The following is a 19,665-nucleotide window of genomic DNA, read 5'->3' as shown; positions in this document are numbered from 1 at the left end:
TTCTTTCTTTGATTTGAAGCCTGTGACACCCTGGATTGGGCTGCATTTGCAGCCACATCACGCTGCAAGACTTTTTGCCGATCTTATATTTTTTTTATACAGAGTAGTCCCTAAATAGGAGGACAGTAACATATTTTTGTGCTTTGTTGCTCAACTGTCTAAAGCTCACTGACCGATTGCTATGAAATCATAGTGCTTAATTACTCTTTTAATTTAAGGATGCTTATTGCTACATCAGATGAACCATGTAGTAATTTGTTGCACCTTATCCCTGAAATTTGGGTGAATACAATCTACAGTATATGTCTAATCAGAAGCTTAGATTAAGTTAACGTTTTTTATATTTAGTAGAAAATCCTTTGCAGATAGTGACTGCCTGAAATCTGCGGATGTTTAATACCTTCCCTGATGATGCATCATCAGGCCAGTAATGTTTTTAGTGCTGGTCTTAGGTTAGTGAAACACCTGCTGTATTGGACTGAGGTGGCTGACTTGGCCAGTCAAGAACATTACCCTGTTTTGCTTGTATATACTGTATTAGAAGTCTGCTCAACCAGTAGGGATGTGAACTCCATCAAACACCTTTAAAGATGAAATTCAGCTCATTATCCTCAGCCATTGTTTCATTTTAAATTCATTGTGCTGGAATACAGAGCCAAGAGAGTGAACAAAATGTGTCACTGCCTTACTACTTATGGACTGCACCGAGCATACATGTGCAGTACAGCAGTCCACTAATGTATTGCTGGATAGACAGTGTCCTTTAAACTCCTGTCCATGATGCTTGATTTTCCAGGTGTTGCAGAATGAAATTATTTTTGGCATAAGCAAGACACGTGGAGACTGAGTCACATAGGAAAATTCTTAGTAGAGCTTGCCAAATCAACACGAGACAATTTGATCAAGAACATATTTCTTGCAAATTCCACTGTCAATGATACAAGCTCAGATTTCATCATTTCAGTTACACCGGCAGCATAGTTGAAGATATCCTGAGACTCTTTTTTTATGAAGCCTTTGAGGGTATAATTAATAAAATAGCATTAATCATTTTGGAGACTAAACATGGAGGGCTCATTCCTCCAGTTTGCCCCTTGACAAGCATCCCGCAGGCCCAATACTCCTACCCCTCCTACAACATCCTCACCCTGCCACATTTTGCTTCTTTTATTGAATGCCAATTAAGCAGATAAATTAGCAGGGTTCAAAGATTAATTAAAAAACCTGCTGATTTCCTTGGGTGAAAAACCTGCCAGTTGTAAAAGTTTCAGCTTAATTTTTTTTTCCTCCTCCTTCCACAAAAAGGATGTTAAAGGTTTTTTTTTTTTTTATTTTTTTTTTTTATTTTTTTTTTTAACCTATGAGGGTATTTATACTTGAGGAAATGTAGTTGAAGTAATTTAGGTCATGGTGCCCCTGGATGGGATTCCAGACCATGCTTAACTGACAAATGAAGCAAAATCACTTTGAATTACATTACTTGTGGTAAGATATTCAAACCATTACGTAATACAGTGTTCTTACTTAGAAGTGACACACTTAATTTATAATTTTACATTATGTCAGGACAGAGGGCAATCACTGCCAAATCAGATCACCCAAATCAGACGACACCTTATTTTCTTTGCCTCCCAGTAGAGGGCAGCATGGCTCCACAACTTAAGAGTCACCATCCTAAAACCCTGAAGAGGATGTCTTTTCTCCCTGTTCATTCTTGCCATCTCTTTGTGAGAGAGTGCTTCTGATAAACATCCCCCTCCATTCTAATCATCATGTCATTCCCTAGCTTTTAGTGCTCTGTCCGGCCTTCGCTCCATCCCCTGATGTCTCTCACATGAAAGACATCTTTTGTGATGCAGAATTAAAGTAGCACAAAGATAATACTCCCAATAACACGCAGATACTGCCTATCCAGCCTATCTGATGTGATTGCATGGCCTCAATAGAAGCAGTGTTGTTTGATTTTGTTCTCTTGTTTGGAGGCGCACAGTTTGGGCGCACAGTTTATATTGCTGTAGCCTTGCTACTTTCGTTTCAAGGACTAATTATTACTGTCATTATTTCCTGTTGCTGAACCTGGTGACTTTGACAAACGCAAAAGAAATGTATTCAAACGTAGAAGGACAGGATTTTATGTTAAAGGGTTGTAATATATGGAACTATAATTGTTGGTAGGTCTGAAATATTTATTCCTGCTAGTGAAACTATTGCACTGTAAATAACATGGTTCAAAGTTTGAGATTTTGAGTTATTTTGAGACCTTTTTATTAGGTTTTAGCATATAACTTCTCTCTGGTCAACAGCATAGATGCAGTATGTGCTAAGTGTCGAAGGTTTGTGTTTTAGCTGTTTCCCACCATCTTCAGTTGTCTCTTAGATGCACCCTGATGTTAACTGTATTACAAAGCATAACTATTTCCATGCATAAAATAATTTTAATTTACTCATTTCATTTTATAATGTATTGACCTTCTCTACTATTAGCAATTACTTGATTTTTATCATTACTACACATTAAATTTCTCACTGCCTGTGTGTATTTAGGAGGACATGAACCTGAATGAGGAACGCAAAGCACCTCTACGAGGAAAGGACTTGAGCACCAAACGCGAGATGGTGGTCCAGTACATCTCAGCCACTGCCAAATCTGTAAGTGAGAGAATAAACCCAAATGCTATATCACTATAAACTGAAGTGTACTGCATAATTGTAGTGGGTGGCTTGAAGTATGACACTCCATTGACTCACCAGAAAGAGTTTAACTTGATCCTCTGCTTTATGGCTTGCTTTGTCATCCTTTCCTTTGTGCACTCACTTCTGTCATTGTCTCACTCTCTGCTCTTCATGCTTGAGTCCCACATCTTTGATTGCAATTTTGATTTATTTTCTTTATTTTCCCTCTTGTGCCACAATCTATTGGATATAAATTAAAGTCACTGACTTTCTCAATACTAGGTGGATGGTCAGCGCTTGTCTAGTCATGTGTTTGCATGAAAATTGTTTGTGGTCCAGTACATGCATGTGAGGTTTTTTTATCCAGTGGTGGCAGTGCCTTGCTTTGTTACTTGGGTATAAATGAAGTTCAGTCAACTGCTTGATTCAGCATGTAACTAGTAACTAGGATAACAACCATCAAATACAGAGGTGCACACAAGAGCTTTCAGGCTATGTTCAGCATGAGCCTATAATAAGCCTATATTTATGCCACATTGAAGCTAGCTTCACCATACAGTTTTAGTCTTGCTCTGAGAGCTTATCTTTACTATCAGTTGTTTTATATTTAGATTATTAACAGTTGGAAATAGATTATGTTGCCCGTTGTTGTACAGTAATCTGGAATATGATACTTCATCCGTCTAATCCAAAAACAGCAATTAAAAGTAAGGAGTTTTGACAGTAATATGTGAATGTATGATAAATTCTTGTATCCTCTTTTGAGGTTATGGCCAACCTTGTGAGGTAAAATTAATATCAGCACAGAAGAAAAAAGTGATTTCTGCCCCCATTGCTTCCCGAACCTGGTAGCGCTCTCTTGACATCATCATTTATTACCTTACTCATTGTTATGGTAATTAACTGGCATTATTGATAATGATGATTATCCGAGATGATTGAATTCCTCACAGGGCCCATTATGCTTTGTGAGCACTGATATTTTATTCAAATGAATAACGTAATCTGTGTAGTGAAAGGACAGAGGACAAAATGTGATGTCTGTCAGCACCCTGCTATCACATTTAATAGGACTGAAGGAGGGGGATGTTTGAGTCAGTGATGATGTGTCTGTGCATACACACATTCATACAAGTGTGCATACAGTTACACTAAAACACCTGTGCATTCACACACCATGTCATATACATAGTCATTTGTATGTGAGTGATAATAATGTGACACTGCTACCAAATCTCCTTTGCAGTGAGAGTTACTATACGCTAAACTATTGGTGTAACAATGTCTGTCTAAGATACTGTCTAAGAGTGTATTAGGGGATTGCCACAAAAACAAACTGCAACTGTTTAGGAAAACTTATAATTTAGTTAAAATTAAAAAAAAAAAAAAATCCTACCCTTAGTTGTATAAGATTATGCTCATACCTTAATGAATCATTTCAGTTGCTTTGGAAATAAGTAAAGTTAGATAGCAGATCTTTTTATTTGTTTTTCATAAAATGACTTTAATCAAACTGTGACAGTAGTTTGTTTTCAAAATGTATTCAATTATTTACAAACAGAACTGATATTCTGCCATCTGTTTAGCTTCTGATAGATGTAAAGAAAATCTGAGCAACCGTGAAGCAAAAGCGTTCCAGTCAACAAATACCTTAGAAATGACATTAGTTTAAAATTTAGACACCTAATGATTGAACTGCTTTGTGTGAACTAAAAGTGTATTTGTCTTCCAGGGTTAGGCATTGTCTGGGGCTGATGTGGCTTGTGGTTGGTGATGAGCATGCGGTGTGGACTAGAAAATAATGTGTTGCATTTAAGATTTAAATGGTGATGAATGTAGGAGTGATGCATTTTGGTCATGTTGGGGTGTCTCTGTTTTGCTGTGGTGCCTTCACTGTTAATATAACTCAATCTTTTTTTTTTTTTTTTTTTTTTTTTTTTTTTTTAAACTAAATTGTCTGCAGTGTTGTGAATTCAGTTTTAGGGCTTTGGAAAGGATTCATATACATTGAGCTGAATTTTTGTGTTTGCTTTAGTTTTTTGTAGATGATCCCAATAGAACTTCTGGCAAGATAATTTTTTATATTACTCTTACAGAAGCAACATATTTAAACTTATATTTTAGTGCAGGCACAAAAATACAAGTGAGACATGAATGTCACCAGCTCCCCCACGTGCACATCAATACTCAAATTTTAGTCTAGACAACCCTCTTTCTATCTTGACCCACAGCTATTGCAGAGTATGCAGACTTTAAATGCTTTGGAGCTGGAAGTTTAGATCAATAAAAATTGTTGTAACAAGAAATATCCTCCAGTATTGTGTCCCCTTTTTCTTGTCTGGCTCTGCAGATGTGCTCAATTGAACATGTCCTTTGGTGCCCCACAAAGAGTAACCTTATTTTTTTTTATTCAGCAAAAAAGGAAAATTTGAAGCTTGAATAGCTTTAACAGCTTGAGTTTTCCTTCACAATGTACATGTTTTTTGTGTGTGTGTGTGTGTGTGTGTGTGTGTGTGTCTTGATATACCACAAACACAACAGTACTGTACATCTACAAGGCTATCAGGTTTTAAATATTAGCTAATATGAGGAAAGGCTGATTATTTTGGCTGATTACTTTCTTTAGACTTGTAAAATATGGCTTTCAAATGAAAACCAAAGCTTTTTTCCCTCCCTCATGAATTGCCACCTCTCTACCCGTCTATCACCAGGCAAGATTGAGAACACACCATACTATACCAAGGTGCCTCAGCAGGAGTCTAGCAAATTACCCCGTGACTCAAATAGGAATGTCTTTTCATTCTACATTGACCCTGTTCATTTGAATATGAGCTGTGTTTCAGTGATATCCAGCTCTGCTTTTGCAGGAGTGTGTCTGTGGACGTCCTTGACCATCAGCTTTGCATGAATAGTTGCCTTTCTCTCTCACCTCATTTCTTCTTCTTTCTTCCTTCTATAAATGTGTGCCAACCTCATTACAACTGCCAAAATTCCCTTTACACTAATACAATCACTTATTTCTCAGAAATCTACTTTGTCTACCGACAGTGAATATTTTCTTGTTTAACTTCAAACGTGTTGTGTGTCAGATGGGTGTGGCAGGGTCTTGTAAGGGGGACTGTCCAGTAGGGGTGGGTGATCTGATGATCCTACATGGTGGACAATCTACTTTTCAGATGAATAGTACAGATCGCATCATTAAAAGGTGCTATATTTAGATATTTCATTTAAAAGGTCAGTCTCTGTGAACCAGCCCATTTTAACAGTCAGACAGCTAGCCTGCTATCTGCAGCGAGTGACAGCAGTCCTTGTTCTGCTCTGCAGGTGTGGTGATGGTGGTATAGCACCACATGTACCAGTTCTCCACTGGAACAAAACAAGATGCATTTACTTACACTTAGTACCTCATAAATAAATAACAGCGGTGTCCAAACAAATACTGAACTACTGATAATGAGCTAAGCAAAAAGTGTGATTGGCTATGACACAATTTGTAAAGAGCATTGTGAGTGAAGAATAGCAGCAAACAGACGATTATTTGAAAGAAGAGTCAAAGTGACGGAAAGATAGCAATCACAACATCTAGTCAGTACTTTCAGAATAAAACCAGAGCGGAAACAGGATGCGATTGTACTCAAAAAGATTGTCACATGATATTTTTGGCCAGATTGCCCACTCCTATTTTTCAGTATTAGTTTTATTCAAATATGGTCTCTTTTATGTGACCATCAATGTGCCACCTTGGTCTCTTAATTGGGGCTGGCATTTGCTCTGATCATCCAGGCCTTTTATTATTATACTGATGAGTGTTTATGTAATCAATTTATTTTTCATCATGAAAAAGTGTGGTAATGGTTATATAGGTATTGAAAAGAAAAAACGTACACATTTACATCTGTTTATTACTGTGCACAGGGACTTGTCCTAAATGTATTAATATTGTAGTATTAGAGATGGTCAATAACAGATGTCACTAGCTAGTTATACCTTACCACTACTCAAGTTATTAGTTGGTGTCTGAACTAAATGGGGTCTTGCAGCTGTTTTAGTGAGAACAAGGTGTTACATTGTATTGTAAATACAAACCTCTTAGTGACACTGTGCTGTTCCCCACAAGCCCCTCCCTGTCTGTCTGACCACCCGCAAGATGGTGTCTGTTATTTTGGTCAAACTGCTCTAAAACAAGATTCAAAAACACGTATTGGGTAGTGGTAAGCATCAACATCTGTGGAAAATATTTAAGCTCTGAGTTATGTAAATGTGATTAATTTCAATATATTGAGGAGCCAGAAGTATTCAGCTAAAATAAATCCCAGTGTTAGACAGTGACATGCTGCATTCACTGGAGAACAAGGGAAATGTGGATACACAGTATGATTAAAAAGTAGTGTGTATGTGATCAGGTGGTGGCAGGCGTTAAACAGACTTTATGGCTATCATAAACTCTTGGTAGAAGAATGGAGAGGGGAAATCAAGCATCAAATGGCCACGGACAAGCAGAGACTGAGAGTGACAATAAAAGAAATGGAAAGGGAGATTAGAAGAGATGGAAGGAGGATAGAGAATAGGATGGAGTGAAAACAGGAGAGAAAGGAGGTGGTAAAGGAAAAGGAGCTTACTGTGTCCTGTAACATCCTGCAGTCAGAATACATTTTTTCAGAAACGTGTAGCTAAGCAAGAGAGCTCAGCCACAGATTAGAATACATTTGCTCGGCTGACAGGCACCTTCCTACTGTGAAACAAGCCCCATAGTTGCAGTAATAAAAAACACTCCTGCTATCTGCCACTATTGACAGATAACAAGGTTAAACTCCAAGAATCGTGCTGACTGCATGGGCTCAAGGTAGCTCTGCCACACAAATTTGACACCTGAAGCCCAGTGCTAATGGCAGTTGATTGATTTCAGCCTAGGGAGACCCTCTGCAGCCTCTTTGTCCACACAAGACATTGTTCCTTTTGGGGGATGAATCTGTGAATCTATACCAGTCAGTCAAGCACAAGGATAATCATATTCTACCCTGTTAATCATTTAATAAATCCATTATGTGGACATTAGGATGTCTTAACATGTTGATTCATCACTTCCACAGTTGTTGTTGTTGCCATTTATTGACAATATCTTTGGTTATGTACTATTCTTAGCAAGTTCTTTTCACGTGTCCAAATCTCATGAATGTCATAAGAATTTCAAAATTGGAAAATTGCAGCTGTCAAATGCAGACACTGTCTTCAGAATGTACCTATAATTACAAACGTTTAGTTGTATAGTCTTTGTGATGTCACACAAGTTACGCTAATGCCTCAACATTCAATGGAGAGGATTCTCTGGCCTACTAATGATTGTGCTGTTTGTGTCTTTTTGCACATTAACCTTCTCCGCTGATCGCTGCATGCAGATAACTGGGAGCAAAGTTGCGGTAAGTAGCCCATTATTTATTTGGCTTCTGACTGTTGTTCCTTCAATGCATCTGTTTTCATTCAACACACACACACACACACGCACACACGCACACACGCACACACACGCACACACGTACGTATACATACATTTATCTTCTTTTGGAACAATGTTGAGGAGCGCCACATTACAATCTGTGCAAGTGAGGTGATTTTTTTTTTTATGGCTTGGATTTTTATTTTCAGCTTGGATATTGTTAATGGTTTGTAATTTGGAAAGGCCATAAATTGCAAGCATTGTAAATGGTAGGACTTTCAAGTGAGGGATTCTGAAATTATACAGCTTGAAAATGAACTGGGAGGCCTTTTGTTGGTTTTTGCTGTTTCTCCTTTGAAATAGATTGCAGTGTAACACCTATTAGCATTTGAATATCGTGATACCAACAAAGACCAATAGCTTTTACACAAATACTCATAATCTACGATCTAATGTGTTTATCAGAACATGGTGCATCTAAATGTTTTCAACTGTGCTCATTCTGTCAATGAGCGACACTGCATACTGAGAATATATCATTTAATAAGGCTGTGAGCACACACTTTTGTGCACACATGTGTGCACAAACCGTACACACACTGAACCTAGTAAACAGCAGGAAACATATCAAGTACATTTGTTCTGCTTTGAACAGATATATTGGCCTATATTAATTTAGTGGAAGTATTCATGGCTATGTACTGTATTTGAATTTGCAGTCAACAACTCTGTTTATTTTTGGAAGAATTTAAGCCCACATGGCTGTTTTACTACATACATATTGTCTTGTTTTTGTTGTTGTCATTTCACGCTACCTCCTCCTAGTTTACAAAAGACCCAGATAATTCCAGAAAATTTAGAACATGCTCTCAATGTATTGGTGAGACTTTTTAATTTCTCCACACTGTAATTTACCAATTGCTTATTTTCTATCACAAGATCCCATAAAGTGGCACCCTGTTGCCTTTGTAAGAACAGTTTTGTATTTTTTAAGAAGATACAATCTGTTATTGGTTTAGCAAGCGTTGAATTATCACTTTAAATGCTATTTCATTGCTGTTTCAGAGCTTTGTAAGGATTAAGAGGACTGTAAAGCTTAACAGGAACACAGACAAGGAAAAGCAGCACACTGTGACCTGGCCTCTGCTCTGCCCATGCTCTCAGACAAACCTCTTTCTTTGAAGCATTTTACAGAGACGTTTTGTATCGATTGCATTTTCTCCTTCTTTGTCAAACTGTTCCTTTGTGCTTGGTTATTTCTGTGGGAAGAGTGGGTTTTCGACTTGGCCTGTATGGACATGGATGGAGTAGCTCTCGATCAGCAGCAATAGCCACATTGTGTTCAGTAAATGGAATATGACAGAATTACCCCAGCTTGTATCATGACCGCTCATCCAAGATGTGGAGGCCTACTTTCAGAGTTCTGCAAACCATGTCAAAAGGTGCCAGAGGCCCTGGTTATCAAGAAGTTTCTTCAAACTCAAGAGCATACTGAAGCGTTTGACCTGACTTTTGTAACCCCTGTGTCAGTCCTGCTGCAGTAGCCTTTGGATATGGCCAACATAGTGAAAGCTATGAGCTGTCATTCTTAAAAGCTCCACTGAAAGAGGAAAAAAGAGAGACAGTGTTTAGCCTGCTTAGCCAATCGTGGGCTGCAGTTAGCTCCCTGCTTTGCTGGCAGATTCCCATTTTCACGCTGTCAGCAGGTGTCGGTGGGACAGAGGGCTCTCAGGTGTGCTGGAAGGGGAGTGTTGGTTAGGATTGTCTAGAGGGAACACGCAACTGTGACTCCTCTGTCTCAGGCATGAAATCTCTCTGGCACTTTCCTCTCTCTCAGTAGAGAATGAGGTGAGAAGAGAGGACTGCTTGAATTGGCTCTAATCCAGTCTGACCAGCGTGTAAGTGTGCAACACTGCTAAATCTCACATGCTCTCACCCCCTTAAGCAAGATTGAGGGAAATATGAGCAGCACACACATCTGGGTAACAGCATGCCTGCAGGTAGACCAGAACAGTCCAGATGGACTAGGACCTCTTCCTTTGCACTGTGCTGCAGCTGCTTGTTGACCACTGCAGTGGCTTTATAGCATTTGTCTCTGTAAAGATTGGCCTGATTTACGCCACAATCCATCAGACTCCTGCATTGTTACTGTGAAAGTAGACTTCCGTCTGTCTGCACTACTATTGACAGGCTCTGCAGCTCAGAAGAATGCTGCTGAGACTATGACAGTGAGAGTGTACATGACTGAGGGAAAGGGTATGTGATTCGTGTGTTGTAAAGCGGCAATCTCCAAACCACAGGGAGGTGATCAATATCTGTATGACTGGACAGATGACTGCTTATTTCCACATTAACATGCTGGTCATCTCTAAGATGTCAGGCAGTGATGGTTAGTGCAGTTGTGTAAACATGTATATCTCTGTGTATGGTTGTCAGTATGTGGATTTGACAAAAGTGTTAAAAACAGTCCAGCAAGAAAAGATTGGATGAAGCTGTGGCTGATCTAATTTATAGTTATAATTATAAATTGTATGTGTTTTTAATTTCAAAGTGGCTAAGGACTAATGTTGCTGGCTAATGTTTTTAACCTCTTTTCCTGCGTGTGTTATATGTGTATACTTGTTAATTAAGGGATTAATTAATCCCTTTTTTTCCTTTATGTTTGGTAGGCTTAAAATATCTCTCAGATCATATTTATTCTCCCTTATTGTTGCGTGATCATAGTAACCAGCCTTATTAATAATAAATATAGCTTTTTGTTCTAGTAAGACAGTTTAATTTTTAGTTGTTTTAAAGGTCGACTCCCACGATTCCACACAATAAGTTAAGTAGGGAAGTATAAGTGTACAGTAAACTGTATACGAGACCTTATAATTGAATACATCCCTACATTTGTACAGGATCATCAACACGCACCTCATCCCAGTTATAATTTGTAAAGTCCTTCTTTAATGCCTCAGTTCTTTCTGGTGGCCTTAATCTTAGTAATTTACAGGAAAGCTCTGTCATTTTCAAAACTTAATGATTTATGTTCAGTCACATTTAGGAATCTTAGATTTAACTTTTTTCTTGTTACAGCTATTCTCAACTAAGGATAATTCATACTCAGAAAAATATTTTCAACAGCTGCTTCATCTGTCGTCTTGTGGAAAAAAATTAAAAAAGGCTCTCTGAAAAACATCAAATCATACGAAAACACATGGTTCCCCTTTTTAAAATACCTCCAACACTGATTCCTTTCACGACACATGACCACTTCTTCACAACTACATATTGTCGCTGCTCAATATAAAATGAAGATGTTTAAATATTTGAATGGAAGATCCCACCATACATACACACACACACACACACAACCCACAACGCACCCAACATAATTTAACCTTGACCCCTAAACCTTATTTTATATACATTTTGTAACGTCAACTGTTTTCTTGTCACAATGTCTTCTATGTCACTTTCTGATGATCATGTTTTTCACTAATAAATTAATGAAAAAAAGGAAAAATGTTGTTTAGAAATTAGATTTACAGAAATTTCCACTATAAACTATAAATGGTTGACAACTGATTATCTGAAAAATGCGTGGAAAAAACAGGATGACAATGCCTCTAGAAATATGACAACAGGGGCCATTCCTTAGGTGGTGCGTTCCTAACTTGTGGTCACTGGCTGCAGCCCTGGCATAACTGCCACGTTTGGTATCCAGACCCGTGATGGTAAGGTTACTAGCATGGGAGTACTGCTCCAAGTCATCAGTCCTTTGTTCCAGCAATTTGACCTTCTGGTCCCTTTTTAATTCTTAATTCTTCCCCTCAGCTCATGGACCTCCTCCATTAGACCCATGAGATTAACTTGCTGTTTTACCACTACCATCTCCTTAGACATAAAACTGAGGGTTTTTTTTCCCCCTCTGCCAGCTTTTTGTTTGTAATCAACATCTTTTTGAAATAAGGTCACAAAAAAGAAAAAAATATTCTGGGTAGGCTAAAAGAAAAACTGCTCTTTGCCAATCACTATGTGTTCCCAGGACCTTAACAATGTCAAGGACGTTGTTAAGGTGAAATTTTCAAAAAGATAAAAAATATGACATTAGTGTGACCCTGGCAATGATTTAATTTTCAATGGATGGCACTATATTTTTGTGATTTTTGAAGGATAGCAGGAAGGCTCTGATCAGGGAGAAGCAATGGCAACCATTCTGGTGATCATCTTCATCCAAAAAATGATCATCCATGTCATATTTTTTCTTTATAAATATTTGTCATTTGGCTGTTTAGTTAATCAATAATACCAATAAAATAATTTGGCCTTCGCATCTGTTTCTGCTCGTAACTGCTGGGGATTAACAGAACGAGGGATAACCAGTAAACGAATTGTTATAGATAAGGCAGGCTTGTAAAGCTTCAAGGTTTGAAATGAGAGAGACAGAACGAGAAAGTTGCATGGATATGAAGACATGCAGACATCTGGCTCCTCTTTAACTCCAATCAAGTGTTCGTTCACTGTGCCAGGAGTGCTTACGGAAGACCTTCAAAAAAAGAAAAGAAATATGGCAAGCCTGAAAGGAAATCAAGGAACCCTCCCTTCTTCATTCCCCTCTTTACCTTTTAAAACCACATGCCTCAAAAGACTTTTTGTTTCAAGCAAGCTATTAAACTGGGCGCTGAGGGTTGAGCAGATTTGATGTGACACATGTCCTTGGTGCTTTAAAAGAACGGTAATGAAAAATTAATCAATAGTGTGTGCCTCCCATGCCCTGAGCGAGTGTTCACCATAGATTCTATCTTAAATTAAGATCAAGGAAACATGCTCTGGAGGGGACTGTTTGAATAAGATGTTTCTTTGATTGGCTGAAAGCTTCTTTTAGAGTTCATCTGATGAACATAAAAAGTTGTCTGGAGTGAGATGAGGAAGGATTTATTTGACAAACTACTGTTGAATAGCATATCTGCAAATCTGGAGTCAGATGTCGTTTTTAATGGATATCGAATATTTTCTGCTTCATTTACTCAAATGCATTTTTCCTTAGTAGGAAATTATATTTCTAGTTTCCTCCCGTTACTAGAAGGTTTGGGAGCATGGTCATGTGTAGGATAGTACCTCTAAGCACTCACTGGTAGAATACCTAATACCAAAGATATGGGTACCTTCAGTCAACATTGCTCTGCACTGTCTGCCCTGTAGTAGGTACCATTATGTTTTACTCATCACCACCACCCGTGTAGAGATTTTTGAAAGCCACTAGCTTTTGGTCAGACTTGATACAAGTGTATGAGATGGTAAATGTCAAATTTAAGTTTTTTGTAAAGCTTTTGGAGGCTCATGCTGCTCACCTCAATTGATGTAGCTCTTGCCAAAGTCTGCCTTTCCCAAATCTCTACAACAGAGGTGGAAAGTAAAGTATACTTAATTGTGATTACCAACTGAAAAAGATGTATGACAAAAATGTTTCCTGCCTTTTGTCACTGGAAGACATGTACGGTGGCCCAGATAGGTCAACAACAATAATGATGATAATAATAATCTTGCAGAATGCAGAAGCCACAACACAAATACAAAAGCAGCAACATGAATACAAAGGCCACAACAGAAGTAGTGCACCATCTGTGCTATTACTATAAAAATAAATATGAAAATGATAAAGTATGACAAAAGTACATAAACATGAAAATGTAAATACATTGAAAAACATTGCTCATTTGTGACTCTCATATAGCGACACTAATCAGTTATCTAGCAATAACTTTTGACTTACTTCTGAATCTGCTTCAGAAACATTTCCAGGTCATATAGGGTAGTTAATCAGAGGTATCCTGATAGTCGATTGGTTAGGATGCATGCTGTTTTCTGAGCAGCAAGTCTCTATTGGACAGGACAGTGTAAAGAGACAGAAAATGCAGGGGCAGAGAGATGGGGAATGACATGCAGCAAGAAGTCCAGCCAGCTGGGAGTCGAAGCGGAATAACAGGGTTCAAATTTGAATTAGCAATTGCATTGTGCCTTTCTGTGTCCTACCCACTCTTGAAGACCTTTCATACATATATGAAATTGAACAAAGTAACAAAGTTCACTTTGATGAAGCATAGATACTAGCCTGCTTAATGTGTCTTAATTAATTTGATAATAGTGCCAAATTTGTTATGTAATGAACATTATTGTCTGTGTTATCATTTCCTTTTGCTGGTTTCTGCCAAATGGCTTGTCTTCAGGCGTTCATGGTTGGATTGACCTTTGCGGGCTGTGGAAGAAGCAAAAGGCTAGCTGTGACAGAGGGTGGGCTGTGTGGGAAGGATTAAGTCAACACCAGCTCCCACTGGGGATGAGAAAAAGGTTACGTTATCAGCATTTGTCTTCTTTTCATTTTTCTTTTTCAGTTTTTATCTTTTCATTCTTTCATTCCTTGCTACCTTTTTCTCTTCACACATCTCTCCTTCCCTACTACAACATATGATTTTTCAAAGGCAGAAACAATCACTCCTCTTCAATCAGAAGGGGAGAGCTGAATCTTGTTATTTTGAAGGGAACATGAAAGGCTGGAGTGGTCGCAGTATGCTTATATTGGATTGAACAGTGTCTATGGCTGTGGTTTATAGTCTCTCTGTATTTGTGTTGGTGTGTGCACATGCTTGTATTTCTGTGCATTGGGTAAGCAGCACTGTTTTTCTCCATGCACTTCCAATAGACTTGAATATTACAGTTTGGATTTAGATATTGTGCAGGGGAGATAGAGTATGATAGAGAGTATTTTTTTAGAGGGGAGGGAGAAAAAAAACAGCGTTCTTAGTTCTGTTGATTGCATATCTGTGAATTTTATGTCCTGTATGCGCATCCCCACACCAGTGATGGAGCTTGTGAATACTGGCTATGCTCTCAGTTGTACATCTCTCCCCCACAGCTCCGTCACACACTCAACGGCACTGTTTGCATGCTCAGCTCGGCAGGAGGCTCCTGAAGGGCCGCATTAGGCTCCATAAACTTTATGGCATATTTTTACAACCTGCCTCTCTGTATGCATCTACCATCACATCCCATCGCATCTGCTTTAACTGTTCACACAGCTGTGAAATTCCGTGTATCCCCATGTTTTATGGTTGCCTGCTCCTCCAGTCACTCCCAATTTCTTTATTTGCTTCTTTAGCTTTTTGATATCCTTCTCTACATCTGTGTATATTTAGTAAGTTATTTGCTTTGGTTGATGGAGTTGTCTGCTTTTCCTAGATGTGATCTCTGTGAAATGTTGACTCCGTCTGAGTATGTCAAGATTTGCATGGAGAATGTTTGCAGTGGGTGTTGTGATAAAGCACTTCCTCTCACATCCTTGCCAGGCGCTCTGTTGTGCATTTCTATTTAATCCAAATGCAGACTTCACAATGACAATATGTGAACTTTGCATATGCATTTGAGGACACTGCTCACGTTGGAACCAAAGACCCTGCTGATTTGTAATATCTCTGTTTCACAACTGACACAATGATTCACAATGATTTAAGGACAGAAAGGACAGAAAGAGGCAGCTGTTGACAGGGACCCATTGTCAACATGAGTGGAAACCAAAGTTGCTGTAGCTGTCGTGTTTGGAGAGAGTCGCATCGATGGCCTGTTTATAATCCTCCTCTACTCTTGCAGTAAGCCCACCAGGCCCTGTGGGAGCACCTTACTGCTCAGCCAACTAGTCCACTCAGCACAACAGAGTGCTAACAAGGTATAGTCTCTGCCTATCAGCTACAGTGCTTTCATAGTGCTGTCATACTTGGAGGCACAAGAGTAAAGCCACATAATCGCCTCATCAACAGCCAGGGTCCCCCTGATTCCCAAGACAGTTCCCTGTAGTAATGATTGGTGACATGATCAAGGCCAGATCACTTGCTGTGTTATTGTCTGGCTTGCACTTTCTATTATAAGGGTGCTCTGGAGAGATTGACCATAGTTTTAAAATGGCAGCCTTCAAGCTGTATCACTATTTAGCTGTTTACTGGCAGCACATGGCTGGCTCTTCTTACCCAGTGAATGAATGGAAAAAATGAATGCATGAGTACAAATAAACTAGCCATATGCTAGACATGAAGTCTCAGGCTTCTATGACTTACTTTGAGCTTGGCTTTTAAAGCATAGTTTAGCTGCACCTGAGAATGGAGGTTTTATCCCGAGTGGCACTCTCTCTTCTTCATGCATGCTTGCTAGAATGGTCTTAAATTGTCAAAGTGGTCGCAGCTTTTTGCAAATTCTATGCTCTGTTCTCCCACCACTGTACACTGCCAAAGTTTGAAGCTGTGTATTAAAGCAAAAGAATAGTATTGAGTAGGTCCTTAGGGATGTTTCACAACAGTGCTGATGGCATTGGCTTGTAGTTTTACTTGGCTTGCTGAGAGTGTATCGTTCTCATTGCCATAAGCACAGTAGCTGGTAATGCACGGTCATCGTGTGCCTTTACTCAGACAAAGGCGGCAAGAGCTGCAGTTCTCCAGCCAGTATTGTAGTACTGAGGACCAGCACTTGGTGGCAGTGGGTGCCCACTGAATTGACCAGTTGGTGCACTGCATAAGGGCTGCAAAGCCACATTGTTGCTATGGAATTGACCTAATGGGTTTCTCTTTGCCCACATAACACACCACTGTGTGTGCCACTAATGCCATTTGTTAGACGTCTGATCTTTAAAGGGGAGAATAAGTGTGAAATGACTCAACAGCATTCAAATTGGTCTGCCTTCTCTGATCAATACCCTACCCTCTTGCTGTAGACAGAGAAGGGGAAAAGAAGGATAAAGAACGGCTTCATCATTATTATTTTTCCTGTATACTGATTCAAAAATGAGACATCTTCTGACATCGTGGAAGACAGTGAACTTCTTCTGGGTCTACTCCTTTTTCTTTATAACACTTCACTTGTATAATCAAGGCTTGTAAGGAAGCATGTGCTATCTTACCTGCTATCGATAAGACCTACTGTATTGACGGCCCTTTTGTGCAGTCATACCTGAATTATTTATTAGATCAGCCCCACACTGATGAGCAGGTGTTGTCCCTTATCAACAACACATCAGTTATGCTTACAGAACCACACCGTTGATATCATGGTCTTTCCTTCTGGTTCTTATACATTATGCCTGTAGAACACAGCACTTTTTCACTCTGTTTGTGTATTCCATCACAGGTTTCCTCAGAGATATCAACATCAAACCCCTATCCCTTTCATGGCCCCACATCTCTATGCAAGCCATATCTGTTTATTGACACCCTGGGCTCTTGACATGACACAGATTCTTGGCCACATGTGTTCTACTGAAACATGGTCTTGGCTGGGCATGGCCTAGCTTGTTTTCCAGCATAGACAGAGAGTGGCAGAAAGGCACATATTTGCTCCACCACACATGCCGTGCTCACTATTTTGACTTCTTCCACCTTGTCATTCGGCTCAGGTGCCCTCACTAACATACCACATAAATTTTTAATGCACAGCCATATGGTGGTCTTGTTTTTCTTCATGTACAGTGCCAAATAAATACGAGTAAAAATGAAACTAGAAATCTTCATCCCTGCTGATATTTTCACATATGCCACAAAGGCTTTTGTCTCTATCAATTGGTGGTCAAAATGTGTCAAGCTCTTCTTTAGAATGGGGCCAATTACTAGATATTGGCCTGAGGCTGATTTGATGGCAAATGTATAGTGTTCCAAATGGTTATGTCCTTGATGTTGGCTATAGACCCAGCATGTGAGGTGACATCCAATCATGTTGAGATGGCTGACCTGTCTCTTTATGCGCCGAGTGGTCTTGGGAGATGATCTTTTTAATGCTGATTGGGTGAATGTCTTCTTCACACCTGAGATGCTGGCCTTGAATCAAACATAGTCTGCCACCGGATGTGATAAAAGCACAGGACCTTACAATACAGACCCCCAATGTGTATAATTACACAGTCATTTAATAAGACAAGCAGCAAATTCAGTGTCATGTGTGAGGTGTTTTTCTTCTTTCCTGTCAAGATTTCCAATGTTAGCTTTCAGTTGGCTGTCTCTGCTGCCGACGGGTGTTGTTTGCTAGATTGTTTGTATGTCACCTCGTATGTCTCTGTGTGAGGAGGAGGAATTTGCTACCACAAAAGAATGAAATTGAGAGGGGGAAAAAGTTCCTTCCAAGCCCTGCAAGTAGAACAAAAGAAGAGAAAAAAAAATCTTGATGTTATTATGCCGGCAACATCTTCTGAGCTTCTGATATAAATGAACTAAGGGTTCTAAAATTGTCATTTGAATTATGCCTTTCATCTCCCCATGGTTTTTAGTGAAGCAGTTCAGCCCAAGTCTCTAGTGAATGTTTTTTCTTCCCCTGTTTGCATTTCTGAACAAGCGCCATAACTGTAATGAATTCTATTATTTTAAAACCAATTACTGTTAGTTGGGAGCTTTTTCACTGCCGTTGTCGTGCTCTCTGAGGAATAGTGCTGTTGCAGTGTCGACTGCACTCAAACCTGATGGTATTTCTTCCTATTTCCCTAACCACCCATACTAATGTAGTTTTCTGGTGTTACTATACAGTACCTCCTCCATACACAGTGTGAGTATTCACGTAAAACAGAGTTAAAGGAATCAGAGCAATGAAGGATTTTTGATATGTATTTAGTTGAATAACATTTTGTGTAATTGGTTAAATACCCCACCACAAATAGAAGGCACACTGTGTTTCCTTGGCCATGATTTCTAAAGGGCAATTTGTAGGGTTAAACCTAATGATCTCATCCTTGATGCTTTTTTTTGAAATTTTTTATAATTGTGTTTTCACAATGGCCATGACAAGAGAGGGAAATTCACACAATTAAGCCAATTAACAAATGTTTTATTTAAAAACTAGAGTTACCGCCTTGCGGTTGTTTGCCTCCCCCAACCAGCCAAGTTGCAGGAAATGTGGTCACAACCTCCCCTTTCTGAGTTACTGCCTTAAATAGCCAGGTGTGTTTTTGCAGAACATTATGATGTCACAGTGAGGTTGACTTTTGACCATTTGGATATAAAATGTTATTGCTTCATTCTATGCTCCATTCTATCTATTTGAGTTCAATTGTGTCTTAATTAGTGTATGAATTTGTGAGTTACGGCAAAAAATGTGTTTTGTGAGGTCACAGTGACCTTGGACCTTTGACCAACAAATTGTAATCAGTTGATCCTTGAGTCCAAGTGAATGTTTGTACTTAATTTGAATAACTTCCTTCAAGGCATTACTGAGATATCGTGTACACAGGAATGGGACCGGTGTATGTATAGACATACAGACAGACAACCTAAAATATAACTCCTCTAGCCCTGGCTGTCGCCTGCATGGAGGCATAAAAACAATAAGTCTAAGAGGGGAATTTAAACTAACAATGGCATGTGTAATCTGTGAGATCAGCAGTGTTAGTGGGTGCATGAGAGAAAAAGAGTGAGTGCAATGTTGTATGATGCAGCAACTGAAACACCACAAACCAAACACCAACCAATGAAAGGAGCACTGGCACAGAGTCCAGCTGGACCAGGATTGCTGATGAGCCCAGGTGCTGATTACCCTTTGCCACACCCACCTCT

General features: G+C 39.2%; 1 protein-coding gene across 12 annotated transcripts in view; it reads left to right on the top strand.

Annotated features, from left to right (window-relative positions):
* Positions 1–19,665, top strand: part of diaph2 (diaphanous-related formin 2) — a 353,639-nt gene that overhangs the window by 18,346 nt on the left and 315,628 nt on the right. For 11 of the 12 annotated variants that reach the window (XM_071457232.1, XM_071457234.1, XM_071457233.1 and 8 more), the window contains 2 exons: positions 2,545–2,649; positions 8,070–8,090. In XM_071457232.1, the coding sequence (XP_071313333.1) occupies positions 2,545–2,649; positions 8,070–8,090 (126 nt within the window). The remainder of the gene's footprint in view (positions 1–2,544; positions 2,650–8,069; positions 8,091–19,665) is intronic. The other variant, XM_071457236.1, reaches the window with a different exon arrangement.

The sequence above is a fragment of the Trachinotus anak genome, unplaced genomic scaffold (genome assembly GCF_046630095.1).
Source record: "Trachinotus anak isolate AG129_WGS33_773 ecotype Australia unplaced genomic scaffold, CSIRO_AGI_Tana_v1 ptg000021l, whole genome shotgun sequence".
NCBI classification, from domain to species: domain Eukaryota; kingdom Metazoa; phylum Chordata; class Actinopteri; order Carangiformes; family Carangidae; genus Trachinotus; species Trachinotus anak.
Note: the sequence above shows the minus strand (reverse complement) of the source record. Positions and strands in the feature narration are given on the sequence as shown.